The 22,474-nt window shown below is 41.8% G+C and overlaps 1 protein-coding gene across 2 annotated transcripts; it reads left to right on the plus strand.

The window, feature by feature from the left end:
• Positions 1–825: 825 nt before the first annotated feature.
• Positions 826–22,474, plus strand: relt (RELT TNF receptor). Of its 2 annotated transcripts, none has more exons than XM_026367047.1 (11): positions 826–1,442; positions 14,096–14,170; positions 14,409–14,501; positions 14,869–15,053; positions 15,418–15,470; positions 15,612–15,866; positions 18,893–18,973; positions 19,376–19,454; positions 20,787–21,170; positions 21,589–21,714; positions 21,921–22,474. In XM_026367047.1, the coding sequence occupies exons 2-11, from the start codon at positions 14,129–14,131 to the stop codon at positions 21,922–21,924; spliced, it is 1,302 nt and encodes a 433-aa protein (XP_026222832.1). In that variant the 5' UTR covers positions 826–1,442; positions 14,096–14,128; the 3' UTR covers positions 21,925–22,474. The 2 variants fall into 2 exon arrangements, with proteins under 2 accessions (XP_026222832.1, XP_026222841.1); XM_026367056.1 differs by having other exon boundaries at positions 15,615–15,866.

Raw genomic sequence — 22,474 nt, forward strand, 5'->3', positions numbered from 1 at the left:
CGGACTCTATCGCTGTCAGAGTGACTTCCTGTATGTGGCTGCTCTTGTTTCGTCACTGTGGGTTCCCCTTTGTAATTAAATAAGTTCACTGGTGCCACTTTGTCCCTGTCCTGCTTTTCTCCAGCTGGTGAGGTGTGAATCTCTAAGTTTGGTAATATTTTAATATGCAGTCTGTGTATGTTTCTGTGATGAAATAATATTGAGTTATGCTTTATAGTTCCCTCTCCACCTGCAACATACAGGAACTGGACACAACACACAGTGGTTTTCACCAGCGTGCTTCTGTGATGCCCACTACTCGTTAACTTTAACCCACTGACCCACAATTAAATGCATTGTACAGAAGATGATAGTGCCCCCCCCCCCCCCTTCCCAGTGAATGTTACGTCCCACTTACATCCACACACGTTATTCAAATGACGCAGTGAATAATGAAGATCTGTGTGATGAATGAAAACCAGTGAGGACGACAGCACACAGACTCATCAGTGTCTCGGCAGAATGGCTGATTGATGTTGTGTTTTCCTGACTGACACTGACTCACTGGTCCAGTTCAGTGGAGGAACGTGAGCTTGGGGAAATCTCCTTCATTCACTGTTATGTTCTTTACAAAATTGTGTGTGTGTGTGTGTGGGTTTGGTAGGGATTTTCTTTGTGTAGTACAGAATGTGTCAAACACATCTACACTTCATTATATCTATGTTATGATTCAATATGTTGGAAGCAAGCGTCATCGTGTCATAGTATAAAGAACTCGTGATACATGACATGAGTTTTTAAAAAGTTAATATTTTATGCAATTACAACATTTACTTAGTGCTCAGAAATGATCCTCTGTCTCCCACAAATCTTTGCATCATATCTGGCATCTAATACAAGACTCTGGCTTTGTATAGGATGACAGGCAGAGAATAAAAATGACACTAGCCAATAAAACGGACATTGGTGGATATGAAATAAAATGTGATAAAAGTGAGTGAAAGGTTACACTCAAAAATACTGAGAGCAAACGTTTTAAATGACAAAAGTTGTAGTTATTTAAAATATTTTGTGTGTATTTGTTCACAGGGTTTTAATTTTTGATCATCTACTGTATGTCCACAGTTCCTAAAAGAGAGCCTCAACCCCAGCCACCTGCTGGGGAAGCTCAACGACCGACAGAGGGGATTTATACACACACACACACACACACACACACACTGACGGGGGTTCAGTTTGCAGCCGTGACGCACTGTGAGCTCACTGAGCTATCTCAGCGGTTGTCTTTTTTTTTTTTTTTTTTTTTTGTTCACATGAGCAGAGAGGAGGCAGACAGAGGGAACCTCGTTTACCGGCTTTGTGGTTTTGTTCCATCTTTTTTTTAATCCGGTGCAACTGGGTTCCCGCAGCTGATGATGCTCCCACCTGAATACTGATTTCAACTCTATCTATTCACCAAACCGGTAAGTCTGATAACTTTTCTCTGCTCTATAACGGGCTGAATGGCTGCTGAAGCCGGTAGTTTAGTTGTGTCTGTCATTGCCGACTCGTGTCGGGCTGTTCTTGCCACAAAGCCCTTTCCATAACCACTTTTACGCACGGCGGTAATGACTTTATCAGCTCTATGAGGCATCGGGAGGCACTTATTGATTCCTCTGTGCTTTTGAACGAGAAAAAAAAAAAAAAAAAAAAAAGAAGAAGCTCAGCTGTTTATTTCAGCTTCGTTTATGGCTTAAGACAGACATGACTTCAAATGAACCAGTGGGTTCGTTTTCAGCGCGATCTTCGTGACTCCTTATATGATATTATTTGTGTTATAGCCGCAGTCTTTAACTACTGGAGCGTCAAGGTTTCTGTTCTTATAGTGACTTAAAGTTCACAGAGTTCATCAGTAGTTTCCTCTGATTGCGTTAATTTAGTAAATGATTTTAATTACTGTATTAAAGACAAGCGGACAGCTGTAATTCGGTGAATTTGTCAGACTTATAATAACAAAGGGAGCCATGTGTCGTACGCTGGAAGGACGGAGTGAGCACATGCTTGACGCACTGTCACGGGTACGTGATGACCTCACTGCCCGATTGATCCTCCTCTCATTTGGGTGAAGTGGCTCCACTCAAGTCCTGGTTTGCTTCCTCCACCTGTGTCTTCGCTGCTTCTTATTGAGGCGCATCAAGCAGTGCTGTGGAAAAAGTAACAGTTGAAGATCTCAAAATAAAAATCTTACATTAAACAAACAAAGCAAACACAAAACACGAGGTTTAGATCATTTTTATATAGGTAGTGAATCAATATAGTAATGAAATATCCATTCAGACCTGTGGGGAAAAAAAAGTATTTGCCCCCTTAGGCTACACCTAAAGTATAACTAGGCAGGCCGGTATGGGAAGGGTTACAAAGCTATTTTAAGGCTCTGCAACACAAGACACTATGTACAAATGGAGAAGATGTGGAACAATAAAGAACCTACCCAGGAGGGGTCGACCTTCCAAAGTGAGTCCTTATCCAGGAACTTATCAGGTCAGCTATGACGAGTCCACTATTCAACAGATACTGGGTAGAAGTGGCGCCCATAGGAGCGTGTTGAGGTGAAAACCACTCCTAGAAAACAACTAGATGGACCTTCAGATCCTTTTGGAGGACATTATATAGACTGATGAGCCTAAATATTTCCACAAAAAGAACATTATACCAATGCTCAAGCATAGCGGTGGGAGTGTAATGGTGTGGGGAAGCTTTGTCACTTCAGGGTCAGGGCAACTTAGCTATAATTGAGGGGAACATTGATTCTGCAGAATCCAGAAGGTGAACGTCAGGACGTTATTCTGTGAGTTGATTCTCGATCTTTGGAGTTCAGGGATCTATTACTTTACTCAGGTTGCCGTTGTTGCGTGTTACATTTAATTTGAAGATCTGAAACAATTTAGTCTGAGATACCCAAACAAAAGAAGATAGCAGGAGGGGATGGAAATGTTTGTTCACAGCGCTGTATCAGCTACTGTTCGCATAATAAAAAACATGCATGGAATTAAATAGAAATAAAATAAGCATGCTCACTGTTTGCAACAGATCGGAAGAATATGCTGTGACAATTCAAAGTAGTTGTACACAATATTAATACTTAACTGGTCCATGCTAGCTGTGTCTCACCCTCATCACATTTTACATCATACTGCTGAGGTTTTGGCCGAGTTTGCTGCAGCGTAATGAGGAATGAAGGCAGGCACTCTGCTACACACACTCACACGAGCGCTAAGATGACACTTTCATTTTTTGGCACTGGGTTTCCATTGTCTGAGTCCAAATTCCTTCACTCTTCGATCAATAACAGTCTTCTGACGTCTGTCACACACAAACACACACACTTTTCGATTTTTTTTATTAATGCCTATTTTACACGAAGACAGACTTCCTGCTTCCTGTCAGGTGCTCTCACCCTTTTTCTTGTGGCGAATAGAGCATGGCTGTGTGATGCTAAAATGTGTCTCAGGGCTCCAGGGCATATGTTTTGCTCTAGATCGTATATATACTGACTCTGCAAATATATAATTTATTTGTTCATCACAAAAATGGAGCTGGAGTGGAGAGGACAGAAAGGAGAAACTCTTTCCACATTCGTCCTATGACTGCCCAGTAAGCACATACTCATTAACTTGTCTGAAAAGCACCGAGCTGTTTATGGCTGCCGTTTGTTGGGCCAATTTACAGGCAGCAAATATGTTTTTCAAAGATTATAGCTTGTTTCCTTCAAACGCCACTAAAACAGCAGCATGGTATCATTATAGTCACAAAAGTATATTGGTCCTAGTTGAAAATAACTACATTTATTTTCAGCTTGCATGATTCCACAGATTTGTGAGGTCACAAAAATGTGTTAAAAGCCTTTTGAAGAATTAAACATTTTTTGATAGCTCCGCAGTGTGAAACAGTTCAGGGACTCCCCATACGGTTCTAACACTTCTTTGTGTCTCTCTTATCTTCTCTTGCACAGATAGCAACACAAAGCTGGAAGCTGCTTTGATGTTGCACAGACACACAGATGAATTTTCAGTTGGTCTAATGTGCTGTATAAGTGTGTAGATGTGTAACATTTTGGCAGAATGTCACTTTTATTTGTCCATTATATCGTGATTCTGATTTAACTAACGCCCGTAATTATACACACACACCTTAATTAGCAGTTGGTGGATTTAACTTGAGGGAAATTTAACACCCATTTTACTCTCTACCCCACCCAACATTTACTGCAGGCTGTATGTATTTAAGGTTTTGGGGAAAGAAATAATGATGACAGGCTGAAAAAGGGGAGAGAAAAAGTAAAACGACAAAAAGAAGAGGAAGGGAGAGAAAAATGAAGTGTGGATGACGGTAGCAAGTAAAAGAGAGACGTCAGTGGTAAAGACAGAACAAAGTTGTGCTTGTTGTTGCTTGGAGCTGATAACAAAGTGTGGAGATTATCATGGTAACCTAACATAGACAGACGCACTGCTTCAACTCTGCTGGAGCGTGCGTGCGTGTGGAAGCCAAAGACTCAATTAAGCTTTAATTAACCCATCAATCCTGTCACCTGCCGTCCATCTGTCCAGTCGGAGTGGTCGGGAATGCTGCCCGATCGCCTTCTGTCTCTGAGCCACAGTGGTCTGCCTGACTCCCCAATGTCAGCCAGGAAACCCTGTGCCAAAGAAATTCCCACTGCACTGACCGCAGCTCCTGGTCTAAACTAGTTCCACACAGATTGGTGGAGAGCTGGATAATTACAGAGGGGTCCTGGACACAAAAAAATCTGGAAAGATGCTGCAGGCTAACATGCTCGCCCACTGACACCCACACACACTTAGAGCACACATGCACATACACATTCCAAAGCTTAATTATAAGGTATTTTAATGGTGTATTTTAGTGGTAGGTTTTGGAGGACAGCAGTATCTAAAATATGCCGTGCCATCTACTGTTTGTCCCTTTCCTCGTGTTGCCTCTGTATTTGTCTCCTTATCTGCTGCACTGCATTGTACAGTAGTAGTGAGCAGTGAGCAAACTGCAAGTCATACTGCTGAGGGTTTCCAGTTCATTCTTCAGTCACTTCCCGGATGTCTCTTTTGCATTTGAGGTTTACAAAGACATGTGCTGTCACATTTTATCACTCGCTGTCTTATGTACTGTAGGTTAGTAAGTTACCCAGTGGTTGAAAGTAACATAAAGTAATTAATTGTGCACAGTTTTGAGAGCAGTAACTAAAATAACTATTGAAGAATTTGTCAGTTACACAGAATTGTGAAAAATGAAAGTCACAACTGCAGACCAAACAAACCAGACAAACCAAAAAGTGTTTTTTTTATACTTCAGTATGTTTCAGTTTTTAAGAGTAGTTTAAAAGTTTAACTACCTAAAGATACGATGCAAATTCTTCCACCGCTGCTCAAGCACTCTACTGATATGCTGATATTTGTCATGTGGTTTGCACATTGAATAGTTGCCCATTCACATTTCATCCGGCTTGGCTGAGTCAGAACTAAAGCAGACAACCATAACCTTATCCTGCTTGACCTGAGTTCACGACCTTTTTCTTCTGTGTCCTCCATCGGCCCTGTTACTCCCTACTGTATGTCATTTAATGACACAGTCTTAAAAATAAGCTTTAGGAAAGAAAAAGCAAAAAAAATAAAAAAGAGACTGTAGTGTTTGCTACCCCCACAGGCCGGCTCTGAGGGAGGAAATCTGAAAGTAACCACAATCTGCTAACTGAACTTGCCAATAAGCAATCGCAAATGCCAAAGCAAATCACACACCAGCATGTCTGGGTCAATCTCTTTGTGACGAGGCACAAGTGAGTGACCCTGTGTGTGTGTGTGTGTGTGTGTGTCATGCATTGGAGAGGATCCACACAATCCCTGATGTGAGGAGTGCTACTGACATGCTCCGTTTCAAAACAACCGCTGAGTAATGACAACTTAGGCAACAAGGCAGGAAATTGAACCTCTCCTCCGTAGCAGCACTTTTATAGAGATATTCAACGCAACTCGAAACACTGCAAATTTTAGGTCCAGAAATATATGTGGATGTGAGTCTTCATGACTGTGGTTGGGTTTGCATGTTGGGGGCAAACTGGAGAGTTGCTAACTCATGGTTTCCTGCATATCTGCTGATAGTTTTTTTTTTTTCACCCTCCAAGAATGGAAATGTTTAAGGAACTGCTTTCAGGTATCTATAGATGATTACATGGCACTCAGTACGCATATGAAGTTGCGCAACTCATTTAGGACTGGTTAAAATTCCCAGTGTTCATTCTTTATGGCCTCCACTTCCCCAAAGAGGCATCGTCTCTGCTTGGACCCAGCAGTCTATTAAAGTGGCAGAATAAAGAGTGACAGGGGACGGGAGGCCATCTGGTTTTGGGGGAGGGGGGTAACAGTAAATGAGTATTTTGAAATTTAGTTATGGGTCTATAAGATAAGATAACTTTAAGCTTTAAGCTGAGATGTTTTCCTTCAAATTATAGGAATGCATTGACCATAATGATTCGTGCATTTAATAGGATTTCCTAAACACAGTGAGAGAACACATGATGAAACTTTCTGATGTATCCGTGGGAAGTAGAGGTTCTAGTGGTGCTGCATCATCTGTCGATATATAATGCAACAGATGATGCAGTATTTTTAGTAACTAATGTTTAAAGTTCATCTCCCTAAATTATTTTTAAACTCATGTACATCCTTAACAAACCTTCTCATGTAGTTAATCTCAGATTGTAGTTGGTAATGTTCCCTGAACAGTTGTGGGAATCAACATATTCTGGATTTATTTACTAAACATCAACCTAAAAAGATCTCCATTGCACTGAGAAAGGTAATTGTGTAGTTTGTTTCAGATGTGTTAAAGCGGTAAGATGTGTCTAATTTATGATGAAGAGGGTGCACAAAGGGAGGGCCCACCATCTATGCGAACAGCACTTTATTAATAAACACATTATATTTAGCATATTTGATGTACAAAAACATGTAAATAGAGTTTTTTTCTCAGGTTGACAACCGGAGAGTGATAGCTAGAGGCTGACCTATGCAGCTGCTGTCTCTAACCCCAGTGTTGGCGTGGCATCTATCTTCTCATCAAACATGCAGCACGAACGCAAGGAAATACAAAACAATCAAAAACAAATACAATGAGTCATATGAGCACATAACATCTGCACAGATGAGGGGGTGAAAATCATGTTTTCTTTACCGGAGAACAACTTCTGAGACACTGCAAACCTGATTTTTCCAGTGACTAAAACAGTAATTAACTCAATCCTCTGTATTTATTTGACAGCTAGAGATAACATGTTGTTTTTACACCACTTATGTGTGTTTGTGTGAAAATGGAAATTGTTTTATTACAGTGTGTGTGTGTGTGCTGAGCTTTATGTAGAGCTACAATGTGTGTACAAGTTGTAAATTATAATTGAAGTTGCTGGAACACAAGGTGTTGATTTACATCCACTCTTAATGGTGGCGGTGATGTCAGGGAAAATATCACGCTCTGAAAAACACCTACCCTGCCACACACTTATGCAACTCAGATTGCCCCATGTTTTGTGTTTGAAAATAGGGAAATAAAGTCGGCGGTGGATCCTTCTAGGGGTTGTTTAGTAGGTGGAACTGGTTTGTGGCCTGGCTTCTCGTGGGTTAAATAACAGAAAAATGATCTTTTACAAGTAGTGTAATTTAGTCTTTTTTTTCTAATAAAGAAGACATTCCAATCTAAAGGAACGACAAACAAACAACTGTAGTGGAATTTGAGCTCAACAAAATAAAAAGACACGTTCCTGTCCTGAGTTTTATCCGTATTCATGTGAATTTGTGGTGGCTACGAGGAATCAGGGCAGTGCATTGTGGGATTGCTCTGGTGCTATCACAGACCTGTAAACAAGCCGAACACCTTACTGCGTGTTTCTCCCTCGTATGTTCCTCCTCTCACCTCTGTCCGCTCTATCTGGCCTACTCAACTTCTCTCCTTCCAACATATCGACGCCTGGCAGACAGTGTGCGGCACAGACACTGGAGAAGCCCGTTAGGCTTTCGGCTGGTGTTCAGTTCCACTGGAAAACATGACGGCCGACAGAGAGGAGGAATGACAGCGACAGAAACGCTTCTGCAGACGTGTGTGGAGAGGCATCATCTGACTAATTGTCAGACGCGCTCCCCATTATGAGACATTGTCTGAGAACTAACGTAGAAGGTGTTGGCGTAAATCAGCCTTTCATTCGCCAATAATGGGCACCTCCATTAAGTCAAACAGGAGGGTATGGTTGTGCCAATCGCGTCGTTGTTTTACACATGCACATTATCTCTTGGTCCACGAAGTGTCTGATGGACAATGAAGTATAATTACCTTAAACCTTTTTTTGCTGCCTCAGTTCTTTTGTATTGTATTTCACTCTTTGGCCCGGAAGATAATTCTCATGTGCATCACAGCAAGGTGTTTCCCAAAGGCCAGGACACACTACATGACCTAGTAGGCTTAATAGGTAGCCATTATTGGCGTTGAAAATTGGTGGTTTTGGATGATTTTTTTTGTCAGGTCTTTCTGTTTTATGACGGAAAGGAAAATCCACATCGGTGCTTTTGAAAGATCCAAGGCTTTCGTCAGTGACTTTTGGAAGCATCAGTTTTTAGCAAACTATACCAGCATGCATCGATAGCCCAAGTCACGGCCCATGTCAGTCCGCAAATGCAGGAGCTTCCAGTCAGGCAAAATCAATTATAGGCATTGTTGCTTTCTTGAATGTGTCGGAGTCTGAAACAGTAAGAGGAAGCTGACCCCTTTCATTTGGCTCACTTTCACACAAAACAATCGTTCTGAATTGTGTCAAGTCTTCATTCACACCCAAATTCTGCATCCTTCCATGGACGATTCAGAGGCCACGCTTTGTGGTAGTGTGCTTTCTTCCACAGATGCCATGCCTGCTCATCGCTTTGGTCCTGGAATTTTCTCATAATGCATTATTATACTATTATTGCATTATTATTATAGATTAAAGGACAGAAATGAGAAGACATTTGGATGGGAGTTGTTTATTGTTATAGAGAGACAAAGGAGGTTCAGCTTCTAACCACTAAATATAAACTTTTTCCAAGTGCGGTCTCACTTGGCTCAGTGAACTCAGCTGTTGTTCAGAATAATCTGTACTGAGAAACTTTACATTCATTGTTCACAACTTCTCAAATGATATGCAACTGATTTGTAACCCACATGTTACAACATTTACTTTTTAACTGTAATCCAGCTGTTGAATAAGCACTGCTTTAAAAGTTTTGTCTTTGTTTGGTCTGTTGATGGGATACTGCTGCCTAACTCTAACCCTAATATATACAACATTAATATTGTCTTATATTTGTGTGAAGATGTTATTATTTATAGCTCTTTTATCATCTAAGTTTTAAAAACATCGTCTATATACTGTCTATCTGTTTGTTAGTGTTAAACAACAGATGGCTTACCGCCCACTGATCAGAATAAGTTTACAAAGGTACTTCCAATGTAAATATGACAGCCCTGTAAGCATGACTGAAATGTATTTTTGTGTGTTTGCAGGCTTGACACTAAAATACACTGTGTCATCACGAATCACACAGAGTCTAATGTCTAACCAGAATCCTGCTTAGACAAACTTGGCTCATTGTCATGACCCCGCTTTACCCTTGATCTCTTTGGTGCTCAGTCACCTCAAACGGAAAGGCGACGAGTTCCACTCATTCTTGTGTTTCCTTTTTTGTGGTTCCTTCCTTCCTTCATCCAGTAGGATTTCAGCTCAGCTGCAGCATGACATCAAGGAGCCAGAAAAAGCTCTTCAACACATTAGCTGTGACTTTGGTCTTCGCCCCAAAAACCACCACAGAATAGAATAATGTCCATGTTTTTGTCATGCTGTTGCCATTACTTCTTTATTGTTTCTATTTTTGGGCACCCTGAACAACACACAACACAAAATGTGACTGGTCATCTGACGCTGTCGCCACTTGTTATTTGAATGTGTCAAATAATAACACCGAGGGTTTTGGGTAATTACTGTTTTACGCAGTTTAGAAAAAGTTGTCACACTCCTCTCCCTTTCTTTTGAAGTGTTTTTGAATTTTTATCCCGTTCTATTGTTTCCGTCTGTCCACATAAAGTGACGAAGGCACTGTAGGTTTTAGTGTCTTTTGGCGTCTTTGTTGTGTATGCTGGGATATTCTGAGACGTGTTAATGTCCTGTTATATCCTACGCTTTCCTCTTCTCGCCCACTTTGTTTGTCGTTTCTTCCACTGCTCCTTGAACCCATATGTCCGCCTGACTCAGCCTTCGATCCAAAGCACATGTCCGACACAGGCGTAAAGCAAGCCAGCTTATGAACTTTGTTGGCTTGTGACCCCCATCTTATATTCATCAATGCATTTTCCTAACCGCTTGTCCTCCTGGGGGTATTTTTGTGTAGTACTATATTTTTCAAAATGTTAAAGCTTTAGAGGATCATCGAGAATTGTGCACTGTAGTGAGTGTGGGTGGCACTTTGTGACTGATCCAGAGAAAGAAGAAAAGGATTTGTTTGTATATCTGAAAGCGGAAAAAGGCCTCGCATGGACACAAGGGCGGTCGTGTGTCTCTAGGTCTAGTGGAAGTCCCACGTGTGACGGTCGCTTCTGTAGTGGGTTTGTGGGAAAAACCTCAGACAAAGTGGATTTACATGCAAATACATCACATGCAGACAGTGCTGGCTTGGATTTGGCTGTGAATGGCTGACATCCGAGAGCGGCGGTCAGGCAGCGGGCACGTTTGGAACATCCTTTTTGGATCAGTTTTGTCTTCCTGAGCACTTTTTCGCTGCATATGTTGCTGCTGCACGGACTTATTGCTCTTTAGCCAGCAGCTGAAATACTGTATCTGATGAACTCAGCTGTCCCACGATGAATTTTCTTCAACCAAAATTTGTGAATTTACTTCTTGTGTACCCTACTGAATCACAGTAAGGAAATTTAAAGGTACATCATGGAAAAACAAGTTTTCAAACCAGTTAAATGCAAACAGGCACATGGAAGTTGTTTTCCAATATATATGCATTATGTATGTTAGATTCTTAATCCAACCCTTGAGAAACATTGTGTTTTGGATTACATGTGTTCATCACACAATAAATCAGTTTCATCTTGCTTCGTTGGAGTTTAAATACAGTTATTTCAGTGGCTGCACTTCTGGAGGTCATGTGAGGTTCTCTGTGGAAAGCAGACATTCCCTAACCCCTGTAACCCAGTCCAGTTTGTTACTTGACACTTTCCAAAAAAAGAGGTACTTAATTGTAGGTCCCATTTTTGTTTCGCTCCCTCTGTCATTGTCATTTTATTGATCGTTTTCCCTCATTTTTTTCAACTTTGATTGTGTGTGTGCATGTTTGCATGTGTGTAAAAGTGCATATGTATGTCCGTGTGGGTGACTTGTAATTAGCCTTACTTACTAACTCTGGTTTGTGTGGCATTTTAACAAATGCTTCTATATATATCGTGCTATCAGGCTGAAGTTTTAGCTCTCTCTCTGCCGCTTTCTCCTCTTTACATCAATCCCGCTCTTCCCTTCCTCTATGGCTCTCGGCCCCTGCCCTTCAGCCCTGTGTTGCTTTTTCAAAGTGGTGGTTTTTCTGCCTTCATTTTATCTTCCTCTTCCCTCCTGAAATTATGCTTCAGTAGCCTGTTATTGGCATGAGGGCCCTGCAGGGCAAAAATCATAAACTCATTACACTTTTTATTTTCTTGTTTGTGTTGGCTGGATATTGTGGCATTCCAGATGTGTGTGTGCGCGGGCGCGAGTGTGTGTGTCTGTGTGCTTGTGTGTGTGTACTAATGTGTGCAAATGTGTCCGTGTGTGTGTGTCACCTGCAGATAATGATAATGATAGAGATAATGTGCACAAGAGCATCACCACACACTTACCACACAAACACACAGCACATAGGTGTGTGTACTGACCACACATAGTAAGAGAATGAATGGGTTTGAGGGGGAAAGTGTTGATTTTCCTGCTAACTAATGTTTAAAACATTATGTTTTACTATGTGGTCAAAGGTGTAGAGCTGTGCTTAAAGCAGCCTCACCACTCATACATGCATGCAACACACACACACACATGCACACACATACACACACACACACACACACACACACTGGCTGGTTTAGTTGTGATGGAAGGGGCATGCCCTAAGGACGTTAGGGGTGTGCCCATGGTCAGAATAACAGTATAAGACACAGGCAGGTACACTGAATTCTCCATTCAGCTACACATACTTGTGTGTCCTGACCTTTGAGTCTTCTGTAACTTTTTAGTTGCGTTCTAGTCATAACTTCGTCTCTCAGTTAGGTCTTGATAGATTTTTTTTTTAAATCTCAAATTTTTAAGTCCAAGTAGAACCAAGTGCGACTTTTGTGAAGTCTTTTTAGCCGGTGATAAGAAAGTTGTAGTATATTTTGAGTTTGGTCCTGGTCAGAATTTGTAGCAGTGCACCCAGCATCCTCCCTGAGTTGCCACGGCAACTGTCACTCATCTGCAGGTCTGGGGTATGTATGTTCCTTTGCCTTCATCCTCTTCCTCCTATTTTATTTTTTTCTCAGTCTTGTATCTCTCTGCCTCAGTCACAATGTGTCAAACCTATTTTTTAGATTTGATTCATTTAGATTTTACATTTGAGAAATAAGTTTATTTTCTTCTTCTTATCAGCCTTATTCTTAAGTCAGTTTTTTACATTCATTTTCCTCTTTTTGTTTTACATTATCCAAATGCCTCCTTTTGTTTTGCAGTCAGTTTAACAAGACTGTTTAGGTTGTGCTTCTTCTATCCTTTCATGGCATATTCTGCCATGTTAGTCATGACATGGCTTTCTGATGTATTAAAACTTCAAAAGGGCAGTAATCTTACAGGACACTGAGAGTGATTTAGTTTTTATGTTCTAGCAATCTGTCACCACACTTTTAATATTATTCTCGGTATTCAGTGTAGGCTTGGAAATGTATTTACTACTCTCATTTATTCAAGGATGCAGTACTCCAGCCCTGTTTTCACGTGTTTATTGGAGAACAGCAAGCGAATAAGAGTTTTGTTTTAGATTCAGATCAGTTGGTAGGAATTTATGTTATTCAGGGACATTTTAGCCCATTTTGCTGTCACAGGATTGAATCCTTAAGCATCTACTCCTCTGCTCTATAATATAACAAAATTGTCATAGTCAATAGTAAATCTACTATTAATACAATACAGTTAACTGTCAGGATACTAGGAATGTAGCTGGAGTTCAGGTTCAATTTCATTATAATTAGTGTTTTGTCAACCACTTTCTTTGTATGTATGATTATATAGATGTGTGCTTCATTCAGATTCAAGAATAAGCTGTTGTCAAATATTTTCTATTGCAAATAACTAACTTTAGAGATGACAGCGTTGTTTTGCAAACTGTTGGTTTGGCACACAGGTCTAAACACATGACCAGTCAGTGCAGACTCATAGACTGTGCCGGTTGACCTTTTGAATTTGTGTCCAAAATAAAGTAAATAAAGTTAGGTGGTATGACCATCCTCATTTGTTCAAAAGATTTATTTTTTTTTAACTCCAAGTGTTAGGAAATACTCATTACAGGGGCAGCAAATGTCATATCAGCACATGCTGGCTAATGAATATGTTGTAGTAGGAATAATTGCCTAAAATGTGCACATGAGCACCTGCAGTATGTCCTAAAAATAGCCACAGAAAAGCCTTGGTTCATTCACTGCCGTCCGTGGAGAGGTCCTGATTCATGGTAAATGTTATTTACAGCATTTACAACTGCTCCTTACTTACAACTCACAATAATGACTCAGGTGTTTTTGTCATTTGGTTTTGTGTCGGTGGGCATGCTTATGTACTAAATTGGTGCATGTGTGTTTGTGCTTGTGTGACAGAATGAAAATGTTGAGGCTTTACAAGTATTGTAGTGTCATCAATAATGTTGTGCTACGCTGTGTCTTGCTGCTATATAACATTCATATTTGACTGGAAAACCTATTTTGACACTTAAAATAACCAAGTGTGCATTTGAATAAAGGGCACAGTGGTACTTAGTTCTTTTTCTCCTCTGTATTTTAGATCATATGAACATAGTAGAATACATTGAAGAAGATGAGGAACCACCTTTGCTGCTCAGCTCTTGTCCTTCTCACGGTAAATATGTGCATATGTGTGTTTGTGAGTGTGTGTTCATGCCAAATAAAAAAAAAAAAAAGAGGATGTGTGCACTTTTAAGGCTGTAGGCGTGGCGATCTTTGAACTTAACGTTCAATTTGGCTCCTTATAGACCTTAAAGATGGCCTGTACATCCCAGTTTAGAAAGTGTGTGCGCTCTGATTTACCACAGACCCCCTCTGACTCATGAGCTTGTATGTGTGTGTGTTTCCTCCAGGTGTTGAGCTGTGGTGGGACTGCAGCAGTGCAGTGTCGGTGGGGGGAAGGGTGTGTGTGTCTACAATGCCCTGCTGGCCAGGAGCCTACAAAGGTGAGACTATAAACTGGAAAAAAAAAAGATTAATAACAGTTTAAGTCGTTTAAAGGGCTATTTTCAGTGGCAGTCTATTCCCACTAACAACAACTACATATAAATCTGCTTTTGAATGCAACCGATCCTTCTCTCTACCTTCAAATTAATGATTTGAGTCGCCATAGCCACCAGAAATCCACTTATTTGCTCCTTCTAAGTCTTCTAATGTGTGTCTCTATAACTGAAGTCGAGGTGCATCAGGTTTGTCTTTTGTTTTAAGTTATAGTTATGAAATTATAGAAGGTCACACAGTTCACGCAATGCTCCATTCAATGGTTTTGCATCCCTATTTGCCTGACTTTAGATGTGTTTTCTGTCTTGCCAGGCTTGTGGGCAGATCCAAAGTCCAGCAGAGGAAGTGCAATGCAGATTGTGCGCAGCTGGAACCTTTTCAGATGCGCTCGACTCTGAACTTTGCCGTCCTCACACCTCCTGCAAAGTCCTCGGCCGAAAAGTTGCAACCCCTGGCATCGCGACTTCAGATGCCATCTGTGGCGACTGTCTGCCTGGGTAAAGACTGCTAGTCTATCTCTTATGTGGCCCACCTGTCTGTCTGCTTGTTAATTCGCCCACAGTTTAATCCGACTGTAGGATCGACATCCAATATGTACCCTGTAAACTTTTATTTGTTGTAAATAAACCCTGTTATTTTCTCTGTGTCGACAAACAAGAAAACAAGCGAGCGCGCGCACACACACAAACAGTACAGTAGATCATTCACCACAATGGGCAGGAAACAATTGAGTGCGACTGTGGCGTGGATGCCACACACTAAAACTGCTGATTCATTCCTTCATTGTAAAACAGTCCCTCGCTTTTTTCTCTCTGTCCAGCTCTCTAATTATGCTCTTTTATTTCTTTTTTCCATGTGCAGACTTCAGTCCACTACCACAGGGGAAGATTCCACGCAAAATCCCTGTGTAAAAAGTAAGCGTGCTTCTTCAGTGGGTTCGTTTTTCTTGAGACTGTGTTTGCATTTGCATGCTGCAAATGCATCGCTCACTTTATAGTTCTCATTAAAGAAATGCTCTAGACTTCACGTCTTTCTCATCTCGTCCCTTTTCTCAGCAGATCTGCATGTGAGAGCGGTTCGTACTGTGGGCAAAGGTCCATCCAGCAGTGCAGGAGGGCCTGTCAATGGCACAGTGGTTCGCAGCGCAGAGGAAAAGACAGCAGAGTACGCTGTGTTTGCTTTGGTGCCAGTCTTCTGCGTGATGGGCCTGCTGGGTATCCTCATCTGCAACATCCTGAAGAAGAAGGGATACCGCTGCAATGCTGAGAAGGAGGGAGGGGATGAGGAGTTTGCGACACCACAGAAAGAAGGTGAGAGCGACGTGAGATGGGAAAAACTGCACAAAACAGTTTAAGGACAAGAGGGCGAAGACAGGAAATGACTAGTGGGATTATGGAAACTAGTATTTATGTTCAAGATGTTGTCACGTTTCCTCATAAAAATGCCAAATTAGCACACACGCATGCACACGATGTGGTCAAATCCAAAGGGCAGTGTCTTTGTGTGTAGTCACAGACCATGTATCTCACTGATGTGACTGCACGCAATCCAGTGTGGGAGGCTTTTTTCTCTTTTTGAACTTTGACCTTTCAGGGTTACAAGTCATGCATGCTGTGTTTTTCCAAGTGTATGCTGTTATTCTTGCTAATTTCCCATTTGAAAAGGGGCGAAAGAAAAAATGAAAACATTCCCAGCAACTCACACACCACAGTGATTTCAGAGAGAAACTGACTTAGGTAAACACTGAATAAAGACATGTGGGATGGGAGAGTCAGAGGGAGCAAGAGATTGGTAGATATTACCAAATGGAAAATATAAGAGAGAGAAAAGTCAGATCATGCAATCCAACGACGTTTGAGCGGTCACGACCACTTCCTGTGATTTGCACAGGGTGCTTTTCATTCCTGTGCTTTGGAAGAGTGTGTAATTGATCTTTTGCCTTTGACCCTGTTGCACAGTTGTATGAGGGCGTCTGTGTGCAGCAGCAGACGGCATACACGACTGGCACATAGTGTCATTTGGTGTTTTGGCATAAGCAGACTTAAATGCTAAGCTGCCTTATACCTACACTCACCTGATGGTGTGAGGCTCGGAGCTCACAGCTCTTTGCGACAGCCACATAACCGAACGTACCACCCCGAGCTTTTCGTCACAGACATCAGGAGCGTCAGAGCACAGCTGTCCCTGAACCGATCCGAACTTGTGACAGCATGTAAAGCTGCTTGTGCTCAGACACCCCGCCGTATCTGTCATTCGGATTAAAGCATTGAGTTCAGCGGTTGCAAAGCATCTTTAAAAATGCAACAGGTGGCATTCAAAGGCATAAGTCCTGCCTGCACTGTACAACCACCTGGACAGCACGACTAATTTAACACTTCGAATTTCAGTACTACTGGAAAAAACCTCAGATGATTGTGTCAAACAGGCCACTAAACTGCCTGTGGCTCTTTTTGAAAATGCATAAAGAGCTACCCACATAATGTTAGGTTTCCCAGCTCTCCTGAAATTTGTGTCTTCTCTGCTTCTTGGTACACAAGCCAAAAATTAGAGCTTTTTCTTTTGTGTCGCCAAGCCCTAACACTGAATGCAAGTAGTAGCGGATTTAGCGGAGGCCAGAGTGATGCAGCAGATCTGGTTACAAACCCAACAGATGTGATGGGTATATCGAGAAAGAACTGACTGTATGAAGCACTACAAGCAGTTTGTTGTGAAACTTAAGACGTCCCCTCACCAAAAGGGAAACTCTCTGAACCCTCATTCCCCCCGTAGCTCACTTTATCTCCTCCTATACTGTCCCCTCATTAAATGTCCTGGCTCCATAACATCCCCTGCTTGTGTGAACATGATCTGAACATGACACCGTCCATCCAGCTCCCCTTTCCCAGCCAGATCAATAATTCAATCAGGTCCTCAACTCTGGGACTACGTCTCCTCTTTCTTTCTCCTCTCACTTACTCTACGTTAGATTTGTCACTGTTTCTTTTTCTGTCATTATTTTCGTAGTAGATATGCCGACAGTATGTGTTGTAGGAAACTGATAATATACAGTATAAGTTAACATTTTACAAATTAGTTGGAAGCAAGTGAAGCAATAAGTGGGCACTTCATAACCTCCTCTAGTCTCAGATCTAATTTTTCTCTCTTTCTTAAAAGGTTTGAGGACAGATAAAAATAATCTGAATAAAACAACATTGAGAGAGCACCAGGGGGCTTTGAATGCTGCATTAGAAAACTTTATATCTCGTCCTCTTCTTGGACTCTCTATTTGTTACGCAACTATCTATGTTACATTGCTTTATCTATCTGCTGTCTGCTGCAGTCTTGACTGAGCTAGGGTCAGACATAAACTTCCTACCTCAGCACTTCTCTCATCATCTCCAGTCAGGGGGAACACCCATGGGGATGAATTACAGCAAGGTCTAGGCTTAGTTTGGCAGGGCTAAAATCAGACTCTGCAGAGACAACTCTGACTGTGCAGCACTGCAGATAGGTCAATGTTTGGCTCATTGGAGAGCACAGAAGAGTTTCCCTGATAGGAAAGCTAAAGGAAGGAAACATAGGGGTTGTACACAAGAAATCTGAAGCTGAAGCTGTAGCATGATGCTCAGATTGCACAGGAACAGCTGCATTCACAGCAAATCTGGAAGTCAACATAAACACTTTTTTAATGGAAGCACAAACTTCAAACTGAAAACAGGTTGACTGAGTGACTTAATGTAGCTGACACTGAAACACTGAGCGCAGGATTTCGGTGAAGTAGATGCTGTTGTGCTTCCAAACCTGCAGCCACTGTGGAAACATGACTGTTGTTGAGTCCTGTGCAGCTCTTATGATGGCCTAACAACAACCTCACACTAATGATGCAAGAAAGCATAAACACAACAATCTATACAGTCACATTTTGTTCTCTACACAAGGTCACCTGGCATTAGGGGTCTACGCCACACACACACACACCCACACACACAGATCCCTGTGTGCTTCAGCAGAGCTGAATGGAGCGTGATCACTGACTGAGCTATTCTGGAGCCCCCGCACCCTCATCACTCTCCCCTCAGCTGCCTTGCTGTGCTGTACTATTATGGGATGGCCGTGGGGTTGCCATGGATGCATATCTATTCTTTGCTGTTCAGTCATCCACATCCACCCTTTATCAGTCCAGTCGTGTACTAAGGCACAATATAACAGCCCCATACAATGTGCTGACGCTGAAAGTTGGACAATGTCTCTTCTTATTCAGTCTCTTTCTGACAACTCAGGATGTAATAAATGGAATAATGGTCTTAACCAAACTGACCTATGAAGGATAATTCTTCATCTCTTTTGTTTGATTTAGGTAACAGTTGCCCCTACATATCGGATGACCTGAACGAAGACACCATCAGCGTTTTGGTCCGTCTGATTACTGAGAAAAAAGGTATGCGCCACACAAGCACAAGCAGGCGTGTCACATACATGAGTATGAGTGGTCAGGCCCATTTTATCTCTTGTGGCTTTAGAGGGGAGCACGAGACCACAGTGCCGTCACAGTATGTCACACAAATCTAGTGGCTGGTACTCATCAGCGTAAATGCAATAAGTGTAGAACCAAAGTCTGTACCTCCCTAGTGTAATTCTGTGCTGACGTCTGGAGGCATTGATGTTTCTCCCGCTCCATTATGCAATAAGCATAATGATTAGTATTAATTATAGCTGTCTTTTACTTAATTCTTGCTGAGAAAATTAATGGTCTGACTATATTACTCACAGTATCGACTGGAATAATATTAAAGCCGATATAATTACTGACTGAGTCTCATCTGTATATGCTGTATTTCAGAAAACGCTGCTGCCCTGGAAGAACTGCTGCTGGAGTACGAGAACAAACAAATGTCCATGAGCAAAGGCTCATCAATCAAGTATGAGACCACACACACACACACACACACACACACATATTCACACACCCACGCATCCTCATACTCTTTTGCTCAGTCATTCAGCCTAAGTTAAAGTTAAAGACCGAGACGGGGAAAGTTTGGAAGAGAACAACGGAGGGAACATTTGGACAAAGGCTTTTGCCAGGAGTCTCTAATAATGAAGAAGACTACTAATACTACTGTCGGCCTCCAGTGATAGGTTTTGTTACCTCTCACATAAATATAAATCGCACATTAAAAAGAAAGTTCAAAGTTGCACACATCAGACCATGTCCTCTCCTCAATGGAGCTCTGAAGTGGGCTGATACTGCAGTGATTCACTCACTTGTGTCTGAAATGAAGCTCTCGCACAGCTGTAACCGCTGTCTATTGAGTCACGAGGATGTAGCACCCTGTCTGTTGCTAAGCTCAGTGGTCGCCACAGAGCTAGAAATCACACAGTTTACATGACCAAGTGTAGTTTTGCATAGATCTTAGGTTGTAAATCGTGGCCATTAAAATTGCTCAAGTAATAAGATGGATCATACAAGTCCACTAACATACTGCTTTATACCACAGCCTACACCAGCTGTACTTGGCTTGGCGGTACTGTGCAGCACATAAACTGCCGCATATTCTTTCTTTTAGATTCTCCTACTGTAAACTTAAAGTAAAGTCAGTCTCACAGTGCTATATCATGGAGCCAATCCATTCCAGTATATATTGTACATTTACAATAGTGGGAGGACTTAGAGGCCTCTGGCAGTGTGCAGCCTCTGAATGGGCTGTTGTAACATGTGATCTTTAGATTCGAGAACATTCCCACACACACACACACACACACACACACACACACACACAAACTCAAATCCTGCATGTGTACGCATATGTGTGGCGGTAGATTATGCAGAGGTTTTCTGAGGTCACTGCAGGTCACCCGCTCACTAGTATAACACAGGGATGCACAGTTTCATTCACGGCTTATGCGCTGCCTTTCTCTGTACAAAAGAACTATGGAACAGCAGAAACTCCCGAGTCTGGCACTGCACGCAACCTTAAGAGATAAAACTTTAGATTTCAATTCCCAATTGATTTCCTATTTCATATTTACACAGGTAAAAGCAATGTTTGGACAGATTTGTAATTTGTACTTCTTCTTAGTTTTTTTTAAAGCTACAGGACTCTCTTTCCATCCACTTGGCATTACAGCCACATATTGTATATGAAGGGTTCTTAATTTGTAGGGAGGTTCACCTCACGTGTAGACCAAGCTAAATATATGCAGTATTAAAACAGTGTAGCTCATCCTCTCCTGCTTTTCTTCCCCCACAGGTTTCCAATGCTGTCTCCACTGTCCCCATTCCGCTCCCTTCCCAGGCACTGCCACCATCACTCCCACCTCCACACCATCTCTGGTCTCTCAGGTCTGGCCCCCAAACATGGCTACCGCTGCTCTCGTTGTGCCCAGAGAAAATGGCCCCCTGTTCTCATTCCTCCTCTGGATTCCCTCAAAGATCCACTGAAGCCCCCACAGAGCCTCATCCTGCCATCTCTGGACACATGCACCGACCAGCAGAAGCGCCCCCTCCTGGGGGGAGTGTTTGTTGACACCCATCATACGCAAGCTGTTGTGCCAAATACTGCACAGGAAAAAGTGCAAGGAAAGGACGTGAAGGAGAAAAAGGAAGGAGAGCTAACTGTGTTGTCCGTGGGGAGGTGAGACAAAACTGTCCTTTTAAGTAAAATCACCCACAATCTAAAACTGCAGCTCAAGTACATAGACTTCTACATACATTGGTAAAATATAACCAAGGACATTTCCTCAAATAGATAGATACAAACAGATTTTTAGATATTTTTAGGACATTTTATTTGATAGTATTAGGAAGGCAGGACAGGAAACACTGGCGAGGAGAATGAGTGTGACATGCAAACCTATAGCCATGTTATCAAATATGAAGCAATATTATAGAATACTCAACTATATAAATATTATGAAATGTAATAATATTATAAAAGTAGCCCTTGCAATGTATGCAGAAAAATATATGTTTAGGTCTGATATCTTCATAATCTCATAATCTACCGTGCTATCTCAATGCAACAACAATATTATCTTCTGCTTGATTCACAGATTTCAAGTTGCTCAGATCCCCGAGCAGAAACCCAACAGTGTGGAAACCAAGACATCATCCCATGAGCAGAGGAACTCCCTGTTTGGTGGGAAACACTTCTCCTCTTCGTCATCTGGCATCAGAAGGTGCGGCCATAAACCTCCTTTTTCCTCTCTGCCCGATATGACACGACTATTATTATCGCCCTGTTTCTTTCTATTTGTTCGAGATGGGACATCGCTCGTTTTGGCAACAGTTTAAGTGCTGTGAATTAGTTTGAGGCCGTTAGCAGTGTGTCAGCTCACATTCCTCATTCTCCTCCTTGACATTTTGCCTTTTTTTTTTTTTTCAGGTGAAGAGACAGAAATTTGCTGCACGATAACACTACCTCGCTGAAGATAACCTCATCATTCACTGATGATGTGACAACCAGCAGGAAGGCAGTTTTTAAGCAACTAACATCCAGAACCGCCTCTAGCTGAAAGAAGTTGTTTATGTTTAACAGGAATATAACTGTATTTATTATTACATAAAAGACCATTGTACTTTACATATGTACTTGATGTACCATCATAGAAGTTCAAATCACAGCTGCTTGACTGTCCCAATCTCGAAATGAAAAACCCGCTGGGTACGCACAGGGACGGAGTGGAGAGATTTCTTGTGTAGGTTTAAAATAAGCACTTATAAATATCTGACACTTGAAAGAAAGATGAGAGGGAGAACACAAAGAAACGGATGCACCTTCAAACCCTGTATTTATGGTTCCATGTAAAGAAATGCGCAGGGGTACGACACACACAGGCGAACAAATACACTATGTTTAGATGGAGACATGAAGTCACTCTCACACACACACACACACACACACACACACACACACACACACACACACACACACACACA

The sequence above is a fragment of the Anabas testudineus genome, chromosome 13 (genome assembly GCF_900324465.2).
Source record: "Anabas testudineus chromosome 13, fAnaTes1.2, whole genome shotgun sequence".
Classification (NCBI taxonomy): domain Eukaryota; kingdom Metazoa; phylum Chordata; class Actinopteri; order Anabantiformes; family Anabantidae; genus Anabas; species Anabas testudineus.